Source organism: Nyctibius grandis, chromosome 11 (assembly GCF_013368605.1).
Source record: "Nyctibius grandis isolate bNycGra1 chromosome 11, bNycGra1.pri, whole genome shotgun sequence".
In the NCBI taxonomy this organism is placed as follows: Eukaryota; Metazoa; Chordata; class Aves; order Nyctibiiformes; family Nyctibiidae; genus Nyctibius; species Nyctibius grandis.
Window position 1 is genome coordinate 6,025,953 of NC_090668.1, and position 21,469 is coordinate 6,047,421.

At 42.6% G+C, this 21,469-nt stretch overlaps 1 protein-coding gene across 1 annotated transcript in view; it reads right to left on the minus strand.

Annotated features, from left to right (window-relative positions):
* Window positions 1-21,469, minus strand: part of NPTN (neuroplastin) — a 54,347-nt gene that overhangs the window by 13,626 nt on the left and 19,252 nt on the right. Inside the window, exons 2-3 of the mRNA XM_068410617.1 lie at window positions 12,622-12,790; window positions 8,351-8,445 (exon numbers count right to left, since the gene is read on the minus strand). Of these exons, the coding sequence (XP_068266718.1) occupies window positions 8,351-8,445; window positions 12,622-12,790 (264 nt within the window). The remainder of the gene's footprint in view (window positions 1-8,350; window positions 8,446-12,621; window positions 12,791-21,469) is intronic.

Here is a 21,469-nt window from a genome sequence, read left to right on the forward strand (position 1 = left end):
AGCTCTTGCCTTTCCCATGCTGAGCCCACCTTACAGAAGGAAAACTCTGATTCCCAAGTCTCTCCAAGCAGCATCTCAACTGAAGATGTGCAAGAATGTCCTTCAGGCTTGGTTTGCCAGACAAATCGAGGGACAAGGGAGAAATCTCAACATTAAACTGGAGTTATCTACCAAAACTGAGAAGCTGAGAAACATCCACGTCACCCTCCCCACCGCTCCGGAGGTCCCTGCAGCTCTGCAGTGCCTTCAGCTTTGAAACAGAGCTGTCAAGAGATTCTGGTTCCAACTTGCCCATCGTGTCAGGACTCTGAATCGATACCGTCTCAACATGAATTTCTGAAAGCTCAATCAAGGTGTTCTTCCTCGCAGCAAGACTTTTAGATTTTGTCCGCAGACGTGCTGTGACTTGTTAAACTTCATGCTTGTTATACCCTACAGCGACACTACTCCTGGGTACCGCTGGGCATCTGTAATGCAGCTGAAGGCCAAATCCCTCCAGCAAAGGTCGCTTCGTTCAGCCTATACACAAATACTTACTCTAAGGGGGGTTGCACGTGAAGCTGGGCAACTGCAAGCAGAACACAGCCCTGAATATCAGTCTTCTGAATTAATTTATCTATAAATAACATCACTGCTGTTTGCCACGTTGGTCACAGCAGCCCGTTGCAGCCTGATACCTCACGAGAGATTGCGATGGATCACTGGACTGCCTGGGCTGAACCTTCACTGAAGAAGGTGGCTTTGGTGCCGTAGTGACCACCTTTAAAGCCCAGTTGCTTTCTAGCCTGTTAATTATGTCACACATGGATCTGTTCGAGTCAAAGTGCTCCAGGAAAAGACTCCCAGGCACTGGAATTTATTACAAGGGTCTAGTGAAGGAGAGTTCCCTTCACCGCCAGCAACCTCGACATACAGGTACGGAGAGGAGGCAGAGCTTTGTGACAGCTTATCTGCAGCCGCCAGCTAAGAGAATTCAGCCAACTTCACAGCTGTCATCAGTCGCTGCAAACAAACCCAAGCAAAACATCTTGTGCAACCAAACGTCAGCTGAAGCTGCTCTTCCCCAGAATTACATCATAACTCTGCGGAAAAGTGTTCGGCACGTTTAAGTACGAAGGGAATTATCATATGGCAAAGGCAAGGGCTTTTCAAAGGCAGAAAGCCTTGCTCCTGTAAGATTCTTTTTGGACAGTAATGCAGCTGATTGATAACGTTGTTCTACCGGACGATTTGCTCCAACTCAGCTACAGCCAGAGCTGTCAGTGTGCACTGATGAGCTGAACAGATCCCTCCACGCTGGACGCTGCTGCAGAGGATGCAGAGGCCGGTTCCTCAGCAGAGAGATTGCCCACCAGAAATTAAAACTAACTCCAGCACTTCTGGTAGAACCCTTAAGGAAGTTAAGCCATTTTAAAATATTTTAATATGTTAAGCACGTTCTCTTTTTTTTCTGATTTTTTTTTTTTTTTTAAGTAAACGTCTTTTCAGCAGGGAGCTGAAGGAAAGGAAAATACTACCTACGGAAAATACTATGATTGTATCATCCCATAAGGAAGGTGGTGAAGGAAATACTTGATTGAAGTCTGTAAGTATCCACACAGGCACGTAATGGCTTTGCTAACAATATTCAATACATACAAATGCTGACTGGTTGCAAGATGATGCTAACCATAACCACGATATATAAGGAGAAGGAGCTAGGGGTTTTATTTATATTTTAAAATACTGATGCCTAAAATGTATCTTTACACATCAAACATGAAAATACTCCGAGAGACATGAAACATGAACTGAATGAAGACACCAGATCATAACAATTCTCTGGTGTAGTGCAAAAAGAAGCTGTCAGGTACAGAAACTGAAGCAAGCAGGAAAGGAAAGAACACTCTGTACTCGCTAAGAGATCACATACTACCTGTGCCTACACGGGGCAATAATACTTGGAGGAAATTAAGTTTTCAAGCTGAAGGTCTTGAAAGCAAATCAGCTTTAGGGTTGAGGACACTGCAGTCCATCTTCAGGATATGAAGCATCGCTACGCACCTGCAACATCCTTTCAAATCAATATCTGCAGCCTCAGAGAGGACTCTAACATTTATTCCAAAAGATGGTGGTTTAACAAGCAGGGAATTTCATCTCGTGAGCTACTGAAAGGCATCATTCCCCTCCTTGCTAGGCTGGGAAAGTGCTCTTTGAGGCAGGAGCTAGGTGAGCCCGATGACCTCCCTGTGGTTTCTGCGTACTCGAGGATGATACGCAGAGATCCCATCCAACCTAAGGAAAAGGAAAGGCCAGCAGCAGCAGAGCACAAGGGGCAGCCTTCAGGTGGCAAGGTGACGGTCCCAAAACTGGCACTGAAGGGCTGTCAAAAGCAATTGCAAACTACTCCCATTAGGAAAAGCAGCAATAGGATTCACCAGCTTCATGCTGAAGCCCCACACGGTCACCATCTGTCAGCACTTCGTGTTTCACCCCCATTTACCAGCAGACAGCCAGTCAGAGCAGAACCTTGCAGGGGAGAAGGGTACGGTGAGGCAGCACGCTGGGGCTGGCCCACTTTGTCTGTAAGGTTGCTGATAGAGAAAGAAAGAAGGAAAGCTTTCTAGGGCACAGCAACTTCTGCTGCAGGGTGACCTGGTGTCCTCCTACAGCCAAGAGATAATTATATTTCTTCAAGAAGAGGACATCTTTGCCGGGTTATCCCAGTGAGAGCACAAGGGACCAGAATACATTCTGCTCCTTCCTTGCTGGGCACGGTTATGCCGCAGCCATTTCCAGCTCTACTAGGGCAGGGGCTATTTTTGTACGCAGGCTGAGGGGAGCACGACAAGGAATATTAATATTTCTGATGCTAGCCAGTTCCAAGCTGTGGCCAAGATGTTAATCCAGAACTTACCCTACAAAACTGCTTGGCTAATTGTCTCCTCCTGTACAAACTACAATTAAAATATTGACCTCAATCACAGATTTAGCAACAGAGCGACATTTCCCTGTGAAGCTTTTCAAGTCAAGATTTTTCTCACACCATTCTGCTCCCGTGCCAGCAGCAGATAAAGCACAGAAGGCAGCAGGTTTTGTTCAGAAAGAATTTAGATTTCCCTTCAGCTTTTCAGCAGCAGAATCCACATCTCTGTCCAGATACAGTTGGCTGTGGAGACGTGGGCACAACATGCTACGTCAGCTCTTACAGCAACGAAACCAAGATAATGCCCTTGATAAAAGAAAGCCAGGTTTTAATTTTTACATTGTGAAGCAAGGAAACTAAATGCTGAGTGTTTGTTTGAAACAGCATATGGAAGAGCAAAAAGAGCCAGGGCTTGTTTAAATTAATTGCTACCAAAAAAAATCAAAGGGTAAACTTCTGATAAGCATCATTTTTTTCATAGTTTTAAACTGAAGCACAACAAAAAGGGTGTTTGTGCCAGAGTAAACCTTGGACGTCCGTGCTTCAAATACCCAACAGGCACAAAATATCCTGGGCAGCAACTTTCTGGATTGTGTGCTTTTAATATAGCCCTGAAAAGAGGGTTTTTTTTCTTGTTACAGGGCATGCAATGTCATTTCTTGACATATAGGAGGTATTCAGCCCTTCATTTCCAGGTGTTTCCAAGATATTTTACTAACACTACTAAAAAGGAAAGGAGAACTAACATGCATAACACCTCCGTACCATGTCCCAGTTAAAACCCGTCCAAGTTTTCCCATTAACAGACAAAATTAAAGCAAGGGCAAAAGCACCTAAAAATATTCTCGCATGTAAAAACTATTATGTCTCATGGGTGACCTAATAAAAGGGCTCTGGAAGATTTATTTTTCTGCATTATAATTCTAATCCATGTCTTAGCTCTCCGCCCAGGCTGTAAAGGTAAGACACCTTTTCTGTGTAATGCTTAGGATCACCCGAAGATGCGGTTGTGCTAAGAGAACGCCCCATTTCTTAATTAATTAATTAAGCGTTGTGAAACTGCTGCAGAGGTTTAAGACAGCCAGAATACCAAGATCTTCCAAGGCTGCTGAAATAACCGAGCATGCTGCTTGGGCTGCAGCCAGAGTGGAAGAGCAACATTCAGAGTGCAGGTATTGCACGTGAAACAAGAGCCTCTGGCTCAGCTGAAGTTAGGGGGTCTAATAAGCATTTTTGAGAAGAGGTAAGTTTTATGTCTCTCTGAAGAAAGAGACATAAAACTGTTTAGCCTGGAGAAGAGGAGGCTCAGAGGTGACCTTATTGCAGTCTACAACTACCTGAAGGGAGGTTGTAGTGGAGTGGGAGTCGGCCTCTTCTCACGGGCAACCAGCGATAGGACAAGAGGACACAGCCTCCAGCTTTGCCAGGGGAGGTTCAGGTTGGACATCAGGAAGAATTTTTTCTCAGAAAGGGTCATTAGCCATTGGAAGGGGCTGCCCAGGGAGGTGGTGGAGTCACCATCTCTGGAGGTGTTTAAGAAAGGACTGGACATGGCACTTAGTGCCATGGTCTAGTTGACAGGGTGGTGTCAGGGCAACGGTTGGACTCGATGATCCCAGAGGGCTCTTCCAACCTGGTTGATTCTGGGATTCTGTGAAGCAGCAAATGGGACTGGTCTGAGCACTTGCTATTGGAAAATCAATAGCAACCAGGGACAACAGATGAGGAAGGTGCAAAATGAGTGAGGGATGAGGAGGGAAGTCAGAAGAATCCCCTTGATGAGATAAGGGCAGACAGGCCTTATACGAAGAGGCATTAAAACGCTCTACCCGTCCGGGTGCACGAGGGAAGGGAGCCTTTGACGGGAAGGCAGGGCAGAGAGAACAGATGCCCTCCATCAGTCACGCTTCGTACAGTAGGATCTTTCTTGATGCTTGCGCTACTTCTGGGCAGCCAGAGGGAACTGGAAGCATGTTCTTCCCCATCTGGTTCTCACTGCTGCTGCTCTGCACCGGACAATGCTTTGGAGTGTCAGAAGGCAGAAGGATGAACTTGTTTCCTCCTCCTCCTCCCAAGAGCTTGATAAGAGCAGAAAGACTGCAGAGGCAGAATTCTTCAGGGGTTTTGTGTTTTTTTTTTTTCTTTTCTTTTAATCTTCACATTTTCAGAGCTCTAGCATCACAATAACACAGCAAAAGCACTGCAGGTATTTCCACAGAGCAATTAGAAATCTACTCCTAGATGGGGAGTACATATCACACTGCATCTTGGCTAGTGCCTGGCAGGATCATCATCACTGTTCCTACTGAAAATAACCACATCATTCACCCCGGCCTGCTTACCTGCAACACTCTCAGCCAGCTGACTTCAGTGCAAAAGCAAAGGGTGGGAGAGGATCCTTATTTCGAGGCAGAATCTTCCTAACACCAGTATTTACTCAGCCTGTTGTTTCAGGCTTAGAGCTGCACTCACACAATGCCCCTACCAGCTCTGAGATACTTTGAGCAAGAATACTCAGCCTTCACCAGACATTTCACCCAAAAGCTGACTGTATGAGGGAAGCCAGACTTAGGCCATTCCTGGGGATTCCTAAAGACTGACATTAAAACCCGACAGTGCTGCCCTAGGAACTTCTTTACCAAGAAAATCTGCTTTAAATGTGCAAGCACACCCAGCAGTTCTGACAGCAGTGCTCAGGTTTCTGCATTTTTATCTTCTCACACAGCACATGTAGAGATTCAGGAAGAAAAGAGGCAATATTATATAAAAGGCAAATGGCACTGGTATATCCCAGATTACATCTGCTGCGAGGCATTCATTCAAGTTGTTCACAAGTTGTCAGAAAGTCACTATTTTGGTCCACAAGCACTTTCATATTCAGAACCAGCTTTTCTATGTGCATCAGCAGTTGAAAACTGCAATACAATTAGAAATTAAATTTGTGTAAATTGCTTGTCCACTGTGAGATGCCACACATGCAGGTAAGCATTAAATTACAGCATCTGCATGGGCAAACAAGATTCATGCATCACCGATACATCATTTATTCCTATGAGGAATTCAAGGCCCATCAGCCACTCCTGCGATGCTCGAAGTTGGAGCTGGAGAACAGGGTTACCGAGTCCTGGAATTGCAACTGCTGAGCAAGCTGCAGGTGTAACACCTCCCAAAAGTGGTCCTGGAGTCATTAACTTTTAACTGATGACTACTTGTTTGTATTTATCTATAAATTACCTGTGAAAAGTTGTCAGTAGGACTAGTCATCACTCTCCCCCTGCCCTTCATGCCTTCACTTCCATCAGATATACTGGCTTTTCTTTCTGCTATGTTAAATCCTACGTCCCTCTAAACCTCTCTGCCAAGTTCTCTCGGTATCCCCGCCTGCCACCAGACAGCGGAGAACTCCTAATCCAAACGTTTCTAAAAAGTCTTTTGAGAGATTATACAAAGCTGAAAAAGGACTTAATCTATTACCAAAGTTAAATTTCCTGTCTCTGGAAGTGGTTTGTCACCCAAAGCAGCTTAGAGAAGGTGGAAAGTACTTAAGATCTTAATTACGATAATATTAGAAGATTTAGCAATTAGAGTATAAGAGCAGAATGCAATAAAATCCCCCCAAAAGAAAAAAAAAACGCTACACCTATGTACCTTGAACACCCAGAAGACAAGCTCACTCAGAAGTACAGCATAAGTTTGGATCCAACTTGCTGCAAACATGAGGCAATATTTTAGAGGTGCAGTCAGGTTTTTAATCAGTAACAGTCTGTTCCCCGTGTGTTCACACGCCGTACACCTCTTAGCTAAGGCCGACAGGAACTTGTAGTGCATCTGCACAAGCACATATTTTATATTTCCTTTTTCCTTGCAGAGATAGCTTTTGTGTCAGGTTTGCTTAAACACTGGGTATATTTTGATAGGTTGTTTTATGCAAGATCATTAAAAAAAAAAACCTTAAAATGAACACAGGAAATCAGCAAGCTTTTCTTGGTACAATATCAGTCAGAATGCTTATTTATATGGCAATATTTCTCTTCCCCAGGAAACTGTTTGTATGGTCCAAAAGATGCTGTTCTCTGGAGAGGAAAGCTGGCATTAAGAACAATACTGTGCATTTGTCATTTCACACACGCTGCTGAATCACTCCCACTTCCTCGCTTTGGATTCAGAGACCTGACCATGCAGCGAGGCACAAGAAATCCCCAGGAAAGAGGTGAGCTTTCAGTTTCCATTACAGCTCTGTGGTACCTAATTTAAAGAGCCATGATCACAATATAGATCAGGACAGGCTGCGTCACTGCTGCAGGGCTGCTGAGAAACAGTGTGAAGCATCCTCCTTCCCGGTTGCTATTTTCAACCAGCAGCAGAGGAAGCTCTACATTTAAGCTGGGGGTGTAAGGAAGATGGTAAGTAAATGGTAACTTAGATTTCAAACAAGTTTACAGTGCACCTTCATAAAAAAAAGCATCAGTGCAGTCCCAGGCACACATAGGCTGGTTGCAAGATTTTTTTAACATGTTTTTTGTGTGAACTCACAGTGGCTTTGTTAGTCAAAGACAGACAACACATCAATTACACCTCACTGCAGCACGTAAGGGGCAAACCGCAGAGCAGTGGGCCAGTAATTTCCACAGTTATTTAATGAACAAGTAACTGTATTGTGGCAGCAGTTTAAAACCATATAAAACATCATCATCTCCATGTTACCTCTACGTTGTACGTCTAACAGAAACACTGTTCCTCTGTTCCAACACCTACAGTAAAACTCGGTGCAAACCTTCGACGTTTTGCAGCTTCTGCCCATGATTTTAGGGTCCTAAAGATATAAGATGGCTACTAACATGCACAAGACAGGAAACAAAAGGGGCATGAAAGTAGAAAACCCCGATCTGGTGTACAGGGCATCTGCCCTAACCAGCACCCAGGCTTTCCCAGCAACTGAAGGAGTCTCTGCAGATAAAAACCAGTTCCAATGGGCCACACGTGAAATGCTGGTTCTTACTTTTTTCCTATTCAGACCACACGAATTCAAAGTACGTTGAATACATTCAGCTGGCCTTATTTACCATGAAACAGGGAGGAAACCACAGCTGTCTTTGCATGAGCACAGACATATTCTACAGCAATCTTTATCCTGCTGGCCAGGCATGCTCTCTCAGGATAGCCAGATTTACCAAAGGAAGGCAGAAGCACATGCTAGGAGGTGTTTTAGTACTCTCTGCATCGACCACAAGTGCAATGGTCACATTCCCATTATCTGCGAGATCTTTCCCCTAGGACTGCGTGCAAGACTTCCCCTGAAATTATAACCAAGGGCTTCACACAGGCTTGATTTCACGAGGAAAGGCCTCTTGAGTGAGCTCTCTTGTACAGACACGAGTGAGATGGCAAAGGCAGTGAAAGCACTTCACTTTCAGGGAGAGGAAACAAAACAAAACAAAAGAGTACCTCTCACTTCTATAGTGGCGTTGGCTATAGGAGAGTTTGAAAACACAAACACGCACAAGTATTCCCCTGACTCTTCTGCTCTGGGCTTCAAAATCCTGCAGACAGGGAGAGAACATATGAGCCAGGTTAAGTACTGCGTTAGCAACCAAAAACGAGCAGGCTAGGAATTTCATCCCCTCCCCCCCATTTTAATCTTTTAACTGAATTTCACAGCTTGATAATTGAAGGTATGTTGTACAGATGTACCTACTTGAAATAAAGGATGTTGTTCGCCTAGAAAAAGGGTAAGCTCTAGTCTGGAAAGTTAGTACCAATTGACCTGGAGAAGCTGCATTTAGTTTAAAAGCAAAGAAACAGCCCAACACCTGTTAATTAATTATGCACTACAGTTAGTTTGATGCAAGTCATCCTCAAGCCACCAGCCAGATATCATCTCCCACTGAGAGATAACGTGATTTATAGGTACTATCTACACTGAAAAAATCACCGCATGGCCCACTGGAAAGCAACAGACTACAAATACAACAAGGCTGACGCTGTCATCTCATAAGCTGTTTTCTTTTTTTCATAACAGACGACAGACTGGTCCATTAACAGTCTGCTCTGATTCAGACTGGATGCAGAAAAACAGCAAAAGCTGGTCAACTCATGAAGGAAGACACCACACAGGAATGTGCTGCCACTTAGAATTAGCAACACCGAATGCAATAACTCGAGGGAAAAACAGATGCAAGCCATACAGAGGAAAATCAGAGCTGCAACAAATGCAAAAAAAAAAAAATCAAGATGAATTTACACTCGAGATGGTGCTAACTTCAAGTCCACCAGCTTTTGCTGTCCTTTGAAGAGCTTTTGGATACAAATGACTTAAAAGCTCTACACGTATATTCTTCAGGTATTTACCTTCAAAAGACAGCTTAGACTAGAGAAGCATAGGACGATGTGACACAGAATTTACAGCTCCACACAGCACAGAATAAGGCAGACTTCTCCCTGTCCTTTTACTGAAAGGCTTCTTGCCTTTCTTTTTCTATTATTTTTTTAAAAAACACATTAAGTAAATAGCATGCAGATGAACAGAAACCCTGCAGAAGTGCACTGTAATACAATAATTTAATTACACGTGGAAAATGCTTAGACACATGGAAAAAGCCACTCAAGTTTAACACAATACTTTGACTCATGTCTTCACTGCGTTTACAGCACTTACTTCCCAGAGTCACCGGTGAAAGTCTAAAGTTAGTTATAAAGTTAATACATCTTTCAGGTAAGCAATAACATACCCATTCTTTACAGAGTTAAAGATTAGCTCACTGACAGAAAGAACAATCACTTAGTATCATCAAACAGAAGGCAGAGAATACCTGGCTTTCTGTAATTGCATTTAGGACCTTAATACCAAGTAATCATACTTTGACCACTGTTTTTTTAATCCATTATAAATGCTTAATAAGTGAAAAAAGTAAAATACTGTATTCTTTCAGTTCTACATAAGCTTCTTTTTAAAGTGTGAAACTACGACAGCCTCTACTAGAGAATTATTACCATAATTCATTGAAGCAAATGTAAACTGATACAGCTGCAAAGTTTTATAGACAGACAAGTACCTGAAACAGCTTTGTTCAGCCAACAACTTCTTTCAGTCCTGTGGTTTTAGGAAGAGCCTAGCTTTTTGGAGATGGAGACTTCCCAGCAGATGCAAAAAATCCCATTTTCTTCAATTCAGCTCAGTAACCTGCTATCCAACTCCGAATTAACTGATAAGGAATTCAGAAAGAAGTCACCACTTTTCTCCTCTAAACTATGAGCGTAGACTAGGGGCAAGTTACTAGAATCAAAGCAAAGGACTGCCAGAACCACTTCCAAGCACTTCCTGCTCATAAAAGAACAGACTACAAATAATCCTTGCCCATTTTTAATTAAAATGGTGAACTGAAAAGCTACGCTTAACTCTGAGCTTTCTGACTGTAACTGCCTTCCAGCAAGAGCAGCTACATCAAGTTTGAATGAAGAATTAGGAAAGATGTGTTTGATTTCTAATGTTATAAGGAAGCAGGTAAGGTAAGTAGTTTAACCTATAAATTCTGACGTTTTCTGGTGGTAAACAACACTGAACTTCGAATACTAACCACATTTTACAGCAAGCCAACACACCTTAACGACCGAAAAACCAAGAACCTGAAACTTTAAGGAAAATAAATAGAATACAAAAGATTAACCAATCATGTAAATAAATGCTGGCGTTAAATATCCTCTTTTAACCACAACTACGTTGACACTGTTTGCATGAAACCTCACTGACAGAATTTGGTTTTTCTAGATTTAAAAAGTAACCAAATCAAACAAAAAGTTAACGAACAGATCAAATGCAGCGTGATCATATGCAACAACAAAACGCCACAGAAAGCCTGAAACCACAACACGCAGCAAAGCAGTTTAGAAACGATCAAGAATTCAAGATCTACTTTGCAAATGCAAAGCTACTGATTTCTCAGGCTGTCCCTGTGATGGCAGCATGCTCTACCAACCCTGCCTTCGCTGGGAACAAAGTGACTGTCTTACAGTCTGCCCGCCTTACTCCTTCCTTCTCCACGAAGTTAAAACTGAAGCCAAGTTTAATTCTTCCTTTACAGAGGAATTTGGAAGGAGAAATCCAGCCTAGCTTGGAACAGGTTCTAGAGAAGTCAGCCTCAATACTTAGTCTCCTGAATAATAATGTGTGATTTTCAGTGACCAGCAACGTGCCTTTTGTACCACTCAAGCTGGTGCTTTTGGACAAGACTGCTCATCAAGTTAATTGCTAGATAAGAAAGCAAAGCCTTTAAAACTCAGACTGGGTGTTAAATGTTCTACAGAGAAAATAACAGGATGTAATTATGGAACTAAATGGGACTATTTCTTTAACTGCAAAATTGAACAGATGATGCAAAGTCAGCTAAAGTGGAAAACAAAAGGAAAAATTCAAACACATCTTTATCAGAATCAAACACAACTTCCATAATCCTGTGGATAAAAGGTTGCTTTGCTAAGGCAATGAAAACCTTGAGTATTTCTTAATCTGTGCCAGCAAGCAACATCAGTGTGGTAAAGAGCCCACAGTACTCTGCTAGCGACAGAAAAAAAGCCATTTGAGTGTGTAGGCATGTTTCCTTGCTTTAATGCAGAGACAAGGCACAATAAACCAGATGCAGTATAATATACCAGGCATAAGCACCTCTCTCTGGCCTAACAGCTGAGTAGGAAGGTCAGAAGTGGTCTAATGTCTCCAAAGAGTAAGTTACCACCAGTGGTTAAAACATGCCTTAAGTGCTCTTCATCTTAGCTTAAGACTGAGCAGCAAGTTGTATTTGCTATCCATGCTGGCATCAAGTGAAGAAAATGGAAGGAAAAAAATAAAAAGCAAGAAAATCACACCTACAAAAGAGCTCTCTGATGGCATCACTGAGCAAGCTTCACAGGCTCTAACCAACTCCACAGCAAGAAAGCCCATTTCAGCAACACAGAAACCCTCAAAGGATTTCTGCTCGATGGTGAAACAAAAGAGGTGGCTGGCTCTACGCCTTCCCTTCTCCTTCACACCCTTAGATGGAAGGTAGAGAAAGCCAGAGCATGTGCACATTGAACAGATTAGTGCTGAAAATGTGGATGTACTGACAAATAAGAAGCACAAGTGATTCAGCTGTACTGGTTTAATCAAGATTTGGTATCATTTCATAGTAGTGGTCTGAGAACTCATCAGTAACAACTCAGAGCATGCTGTCTTTCATCTCCCAAGGCCAGAAAAATGACTAAACCAGCTGATTTCAGCAGTGATTTATGTGCTGCATTTCCCTGCACAGTAAGAATGCACAGCTGCAGATCCGCCTTCATGTAGACATAAGCAAGCCAGAGACTGCACAATATATTCCGAGGAAAAGAAAACTAGACTGGGTCTGTGCCTATGCCCACACACATCATGTATACTCTAGAGAAAACTAAATGAGTTTAGACTGAAGAGAGAAGTTTACAGTATGTTTTTGTTGACATTATGTGCACATGAGCTAGTTGGGACAGTTGCACACAACAATTTTTCCAGGATCAGTCTTCTAACGCTAGTCAAAGACGTGCTTTTTGTAGAGCCTCTAATGCAGATCAACTCAGTTTGTCTGACCACTGTGAAGCTGAACCAGGGACCTTTAAGTCCCAACATCTCTTCACCTATTCCAAAGCCGCAGGTCTACCAGGCTTGTCATTCTCCAGTGTAACACGAATATTATTCTGAAGAGACTTACTTATATTCTGTAGTGTTTGAAGTTTTTCTAGTGGCAGGGATCTCTTCTCCATTCTTCATCCAGTAACTGGCAGAAAGGGGGCTGGGACTTGTGGTGAGGTTACACTGCAATGTGACAGCTGGACCATACAGATGAATGACTACATCCTCGCTGGCATTGATCCTGGGCTCTGAAACAAAGGACACGTTAAATAGCAACAAATCTTCACTGGCAGTTGTGCCGCACTAAGGCTAAAATTCAAAGGGGAATCGGGAAGGGAAGAAGACTACACAAGGAATGTCACTGCACTAATTTGGGAGACATCAAGAAAGCCACAATAAAACAGCTGACCACTGGTGAAGGCAACACCTTAGGGATCAGCACTCCTATATAGAAAAAAAAGAGAAGTATTTATTTTAGGCTGTTTATTTTAATATTTAACATCACTACAGCTTTCTATGTGACACCATTAATCATTTTTTACACACTACTGACCATAACATGGGAAAATGTGTGTCCTGTGACTATGCATGAGAGATCAACTAATCCTTTGGAAGCAACTTCCTTCTGGCTATGGCTTGGTTCATTTACTTTGAGGTTTAAAACAAACCCATTTTCTCTACAGAATAGCCCTCAAAGTTAATCAGTCTTCTGAATAATACTTCTGGGCTTCCCCCTGCAACGAGACTAATGTCTACCTAAAGAAAATACCCTGTGCACACAAGGTATTTCAAACAGCCCAACTCTTCTGATGTCTGAAATCAGAGCAAACATTCAGTGTGAATAAGGCACAAGTCTGATGGAGAACGGCTGAAACCCTTAACAATAAAAAGTAAGGACACAGACCATGTTAAAATTAGAGTTGGGAACTATTCTGTTTCTAAAGTAACCTTAAACATAAACATTTCTGAAGGGGAAAAAAAAAAAGTGAGCCTCATTGCATAAACAGCCCACAAGAGTGACACACTTTGCTGGTTGCATTAGCCACTGAACCCAGGCCCTTTCACGTTACAATCTTACCTGGTAACATCAAATTCACATTTTTTAAGGGAAAGCCTTTCAGAAGCGATAAGATTAGTACGAGGGCACTGCCCTTACATGTGATAACCACGTTTTCTTAAGACTGTGCAGGTGGCTGTTACTCTCTAACAAGTGAGGCTGATGAATTTTTAGAATAGTCAGAGACAAGTTTCTTCCCAAACTTTGAAAAAAGACCTTTCTATCGATGGCTCACAGCTGCTTTCAAGTATTCTGTAAAAAATCCTGAACACAGGATGACAGAGCTTAAAGGAAATTTAAAAATTCTTGCTATTAGTCTTCCAAAAATATCTAGATTTAGTATTGGCTCTAGTTTCAGTTGAACTAAAGGCCACTCCTGCCGCAGTCTCTGCCATGTAAATGCTGCTGTGTCCTCTGTCTTTGATATATTTCCTTATTTAAACGTGAAATGAATTCCAAAGAGGCAGCTGTCAGCAGCTGCTCATCTCACCCACGATGCTCCTGCAGCACCAACCTCTCTGAACACCTCCTCTGCGTTCTGGTGGGCAGCACAGTGCAGGAGGGTGAGGCTGTCGGTCAGTCATGAGCGTCTTCATGATTTTTGCAAGTCAGCAAAGGATATTTAATCGTGTAAATTTTGTTATGCCTTGTGGTGACTGACATATTTGGAATACAAATCAAGTCATATCCATGCAGGCTTTTGGATATTCATCTGCAAAGCACTTGGAAAATAAATTATGAAATAGAAGTAGGGGAAGTGGAAAATACCAGTACTGTCAGAAACGTTGCATTTTTCATCACAAAACATTCATCTATCCAATAGTGCAGTGCTCAGATTATTGCCCAGAGAGGCAGGGAGGAAAAAAAAACCATCTACCTACTAATAGCCATTCAACTCCTGTGTATCCCTTCCTCCTTTCTTCAGCAGGATGGCTACACAGCTTCTTTTCAAGCTGTTTAAAACCAGGACCATCATTTAACTGCAGAAAAATCAGCAGGTACTGCAGTAATGGAGTTAATTTTTTGACACTTCTCATAGATACTTTGCTATTATCACACATTTTCAACTGCCTCGTTGTTCCCACGCTGCGGATTTTATCCATGCAAGGATCTGTTTGGGTCCTGTGGGGCAGAAAATTGTTTTATTAAAGCCATACCATTACTGGACTGCCCTATAAGTTTTTCCATTCCCCACAAAAAGCTTGTGTGCATTCACAGAAAAATACTAACAGAGCTCTGGAAATATTTTTAGCAACGTGTTTGAAAGAGTAATTCAGTGTCAGAACATTTATTTAGAGAAAGAAACTTTTGCTTAGAATTCACTGATCATACTGGCTTTTGTCTTAAACGTTTTTCTTTGATGATGAAAGCAGCATCCTCAAGTTTATAGCCTGAGAAATAAATGCAGTGTTTTCCTTTTCGAAGGAAGAACGCTGGCAGGACAGGTCTGTAACGCACCTAGTGAGCACAGTAAAAAATTAAAGGCAACTGCAGTCTCATTTACATCTTTTACCTGCATTTACGTCACTTTAATTTGTTTATTTAGGGAGAAAAAAGGCAATCAGGCAGTCCTAGCGTGATTTAATTCTAGAAGACAAACTGCAAATGGAATACTACTGGGACAACGACATCCAAAGAAGGATGTCTACTTAAAAGAGCAAGATGCTGAAGAGTCTCTATTTACACATCACTTAAACTGTCCATTTTATGTAGGATCAGGTTTTTGAATTAAAAGAAAAAAAGATATATCCATAACTGAAGTTCTTTATCCACCTTCCAGGGACAGCTTGGAAACCTGCTTCACCCCCTATCTCCATGCAGCAGTTTGATGTCCAAGCGGCCCGTTTCCCAAGGAGTAGCTGGTCAGATCTCTTAACATACACAATATTACAGAGTAAAAGCATTATTCTCTTCAACATTTCCCCCCCTATGAATAAAACACAAAAGCAGAAGAATTATCCCAGGCACAAGGCACTTGGCTATGAAGTCACGATACACACTCCAGAATTAGTAGCACCAGATGCAACACGATGATGTTAAGTGGGGAGGAAGACAAAAGGTTAAACTTTAATCCCCTGAGCAGGTTAGTGTTAGTATCAGTGGCCTGAGAGGGGAAAAACCCACTTTCCATATGGAGACATCTTCACAGTAGTTCATTCCCAAATGGTGACTTTTCATATGAAAAGGATTTTCTCCCTCAGTAGGTTACTAGAACTGACTAGGCACAAGGAGAGGAGCACAGGACCACCACAGACTTGGCACACTCAAGAAAAACTAAAGGTCTTAACAGAGGCAGTGGGGATTTCCAGGAGATATTACTTCCTACAAGACATTTTTTTTGTCTTAAGGTAGTATTATTTCCTAAAATTACATGGCTCTTGCTGTCGGAGGTCATGCACGCAATCTACCCATCCGAGTCCTTTGGGACCTCAAAGGACAAAGGAGGGATGAGGCAGTAGGACTGAAAGCTGAGCAGGTTTCAGCTGAACGACCCAATGCCACTAAAATTTCCAAGTCAATCCCCATCATTGGGTTCACCGTCTATTTTTCCACATGTATCAATGCTGTTTCCATTTTCCAGAGGGAAGGTCTCTGATCCAGCAGTGCCGACTGCAGCATCACACTTTAGGGACAGTTTTGAATTTTTTTTTTTTTTTTTAAGGTATCCAAAAACATAACTGAGATATAATTAGAGTTTGACATTTTTGTACCCAGACAGAACTCACAGTAGTACACAAAAGGTTTATTTATGCACAGAGCACAATAGCAAGACAACACCTGTGCTCTGCTCTTTGCCACGTTGAGAAATCACCGAGGAATCTCCTGCACCTCCATGCAGCAGGCTCACGTCGCAGATTTAATTCCCTCTACCTATAACTCATTAGACATATGCTTCGTCTTGTTAGCAAACGCAAGAGTTTTGCGTCTTACACAACATGAAACAGGGTTCTCCTCTACTGACTCTGATGATACAAATGTCCAAACTCATCTGGGACCGCTTCAAAAGCGAGCTGAACGCAGAAAAACCTTGTAACAATAGAGAACAAAAAGCAATTCTGGGTCAACCATATTTTCTGCTTTTGAAAACTTTTCTGCTGCCAAAAGTTGCATTCTCAGATGAAAGTCATTTAGCTTAAGTTATTAGTCCAATACTGGGGGGAGGACATTTCACTCCTCCTTTCATAGGCTGGATTAAGAATAGCTGCATCAGGTCAGTGCTGCTGCATCAGAGAGCTCGTTAGGAACACGCCGCTGTTCAGAAAGGAAAAGAAACACCACGACTTCATGGAAAAATCTAAATGTTAAAGGAAGGGAAGGATTCGTACAGAAGCATATACACAACCAAAACCATGTGAGAAGGCATTCAGAGAAATTCCAAGAGAACAGAAGACAAAAATAAAATGGTTAGACCTGTGAAGAACACAGAAATCAAATATAAAGGCACTCATGGAGAAGCCAGCATTAGGGTGGCTGGAAACCTACTACAAAACTAAAGGGGGTAGGGGAAGAAACATTCAACACTGGGCTTGTTTTCACATAGAAGCCATAAAATGGATCCACAGATTTTCCCAAGTCCTTTGAGCCTAAGGAGAAGAGACAGAGATGGCAGACAGATTCCACTACAGGTGGAGGAGCAGTCTCGGGTTCAAAACAACAGGATAAGGTAGCAAGGGGTTTTATCGGGGTGACGGGAGGGTAAGGGTCACTAGACTGCCTCTAGATACTACAGTACCACTACTGTAGGGTGCTGGACTCACTCTGAAGGACGCTTATAGTAGCCTGGGCTCGAATCCACGTTATGGAGGGATTTTGCCTCAAGTCATTCCTCCTGGGATCGTTGCTGGCCCTGCACTCGTAAGTCCCAGAGTCTTCCAAGGTAAGGCGGGTTATTCTCAGCACACTCACCCCATTCGCCCCGTAGGCAGTGTTAATGGTGACACGGCGCTTCCGAGCGCCATCCCACAGCTGTTTGAAAGACTCAGCCCGGTTGACTTCAGCATACCACCACTGGATCTCTGGAGTGGGGTTCCCAACCACATCACAGTACAGTTCAAAGGCGTCCCCCGTGAGTTTAGTTTCTGACATGGGCGACTTGACAAACCCAGCTAGAGGGAGGGGCAGCAGAAACGCAGTGACAGAGCAGCAGAAAACAAAAGATCTTATCAAGAACAAAGCAATGAGGTGCAGAAAACAGAGTTAGATAAGACATTAGCATGTACAATAACACCACTTTGATAGAAAAAGCACAACACGGAGCACCTGATGGAGGTCAATAGTTTGAGAGCAGCGTGCTCCCACTCAACAGGATTCGGGGGAGGCACGGCTTCACGGCATGAAGTGCTTATCCAACCCTGGCAGCTGTACTTGGGAAGCCACGGGCTGCAACACACACCAGCGAGGAGGTACCTCCAAGCCGCAGAGCAGACTGATGGGTTTTCAAGCCTTTTTCAGTTGCACGCACCTTGTAATTGGCAAGTGTTAAGTGTTCGTGGCCATATGTCTTTTCTCTGAAGAGTTTTCTTGCTTTATATGACCTATCTACACAGGGAAAAACAGGTAAAACCCTAACCTTCTGCCCTACGCAGCTTGCAATTGTGAACTCTGCTTTGACCTTTTCTTCCATCTATTTTGGACTTCCGAGGCAGGGAATTCCCCAGGATACAAGTGACCTACTTTCCTGAGGTAGCTGGATCACCACAGCTCCAGGAGCCTCACAGCCTTCTAAGGTAAAGGGACTTTCAGTGGTATATACACACACAGGCCAAAAGATCGTTCCGTTAATTAGGAAACGGACAGCATCAAAGGTACTTCAACAGACCACACTATTTTTGCCTTCTGAAACAAGATGCTGTGATCAGACCAAAATATCCTTATTATGTCATGAAATCCTTCAATACTTACCAGCTTCAGAGCTGTGTTAAGAGCACAGCCATAATAAGTTGTCCTTCAATCCTATTTTCAAAGGTATCTATTGAAAACAGCATTGCCTCAAAGCTAGTCTCTCCCCCCACAAACTAGAAGATTAGGATACAGCTGGCCAGACAGATTATGCAGCAAAACCTGTCATATTGCTGTGTTCCCTGGGCACCAGGACCTCTCAGCTGCAAGCCAAGTGAGAGTGCCACACAGCTGATAAAACTCAGATTGTTTCATCCCTCTCCTCAAATTCACAGCTTATTTTCAGGAAGAGGATTGCAAGACAATTCAACAGATTTTAGAAAAGGGAAAGGTAGACTTAAAGCGCTGGAAAAATTTCTGATGCACACTCATTAAACAGCATTTCCCCCCTCACTGTTTGACCACGCTCATGACACAGTGAAACAGTTGTACAGTGACAGACCATTACAGGGGAAGTTTGCACTATGGATGCAGCTCTAAAGAATCATTTGGGCAAGAAAACAAGAGCAAGAGTCTCTAGAGCACACGCAGAAGCTGTCCCTTACTGGCACAGTCCTGTTTGAAGAGCAAGCTGCAAATAACAGCTACAAGAACACTCAAAAATAAAAAATATTAACCTCAGAAACTGTTTCAATTACAAACTAATTTGACAAGGATGCTCCAGCCTTGTACTCCAGCTCTGCACTCAGTAGGAATACCACAGCAAAGAATCCATTGCTGCAGGAAGAGAGAGGAAAAGCTCTTGCAGTAGAAGTGCCCTAATTACCAGCAGTTATAAACCACACCTAGACCACTGCTGTCGTTTCTAGAGGTTAACAAGGATCGTACTGTTTTCACACCAGGTTATGAACTTGCTCTGCTGGACTGTCCACATTTCAAGGGATGCTGAACAAGGAAGACACTGTATTCCCGTAGAGGTACACAAACAGCGAGACTGGCATCTAACTCAAACGTGGTTTAAACCCTGTGTTTCCATCAGTTTCAAATCCTCCTGAAAAACAATGTCTCAGATTATGATACATCTCAGTGCAAGACTGTCTTGATCTGAGTAACCATGTCATCAGCACAGATAACTCCGTAACGGATTTGGTGGCCCTCCCTGCCCCACCAAGAGAAGAAAGTGCTCTTTAAAAAGGTATTCCAGGAAGGACATATATATATTCAGGTTGAATGAAGGTGGCAGGAAAGCCTCCACATGCAAATTAATAAAAACTTTGCATTACAAAGGACTGGCAGCGCTATTAAAAACCCTACCCAAGTGTCTTCAGTCGTTCAGAAACAGCAAAGGCGACACATCAAACAGCATCAGTAAGTTGAGGCGATGCTTCCAGCTACTGTACAGCTGCCAGAGGGCCATTTCCGATTAAGGTATCGAGCCAGAAGCTCCAAAGAGAGCTGAGATCTGCCAGTACCAAGCAGACACGTTAAAAAAGAAAAAGAAAAAAAAAAAGCTAAATATTACAGAGAATGCTCCCTGTAACACAACAGGAGTCTGGAAACTGAAGTGCTCCGGCTTTTTGGCAATTGTCAGCGATTTCCATAACTGTTCAAAACCAAACAGAAAATGACACTCTACAGATTTCGTTGCTTACATAAGAGGCTTTCGGAGCCCAACAGTTTCCTTACTTGGTCTTCTCCAAGCACAGTACTCGCTGCTTTGGTATTACCACGTTCTGCACAATTCTAGAGACAGGAGCATCAAAAGAACAAGTACGTATCAAAATACAAACAGATCAAGCCAGGAGGTCAAGGTTTTGTTAAAAGTGATTATATTATATCTGTTTAAAACTGAAAACCTGCCCTTATTTGTAGTTAATAGCTGTGTTATTTCCAAAGTGTAAACTGTAGGAAGCACTGGTTGCAAGAATGATTTTCAGCTTCCAAGTGTCAGACCCGTACAGAATAGCAGAGCAAAACTGCGGCCAGCACTCAACAGCTCGCAAAGGTGAGGGCTCCTGGGAGGGTGGAGGAAGGAGGCAATAATCCATAGATCATACCTTACGAGCATATAGACCCATGGGAAGCAGCAGAACAGCCCAAATCTTAAGTGAATCCTTAAGGTCAAGTACAATAGGAATAAGCACCTTCAAGTGCTTACAAGAAAATATTCTTATTAAGCTTTGACACTGTAAATTTATTATATTGACAACTATTTACTTCATTATAGTCATAAATGAGTTGTTCTGTTACACAGTGAGTTTTCCTCATTAAAAGAAAAAGGTGTTTGAGGGGGAGGGTTGTTTGGGGTTTGGATATTTTTAAAGCTAATTGCTATTGTGCATAAAAGAACAAGGGAAAATCTATTGTTAAATATCCCTCACAAGGTCTTCACAGATTTTCATGGTGTACCAGAATGCACCAAAAAGAACACACGATGGTCCAGAAGCTATTCAAGAACACTACTATGTTTCCAACCAATTTTTTCTTTGCTAATAATTGATGGTTATCTGCCTGAAGGACAGAATGAAGAACAAGTGGCAATAATAGTAAATCACTTCTGAAGTGATGCTTGCTTATTGATCTCATCCACCAGTGGTGAGGATAAAGGTGAGGAAAGCACTGGACTAATGCTCTAAAATTAGAGAAACAAATTAGTCTCTACATACAACTCTGCCAAAGCTGAATGAAATCCAGCACACAGCAAGGCCCTTCGCATTTGCAAAATCTGTATGTTAAAATTTGTACTGAAGAACCACTAAACCCAGATCTAAAAAAAAAAAAAATATGCATTTTGAAAGACAGGTGCACTTGAACTGGGGAAGGGGGAGAAGCTAAGAGCTATTCAAAAGGGCAGCCAAAAATCTCCATATGCAGTAAGAGAAACATGTACAGCAGCCTCGCAGAGCCAGAAAGCTGGAAAAGCTCCATATTAAACAAAAGTAGAGTTCAGAAGAGGAGAGTGGACAAGAAGCCTGAAGATGGAGAGTTTAAACAAGCAGAAAAGCTTAGCTTTACCGCTCCTGAGCAAACT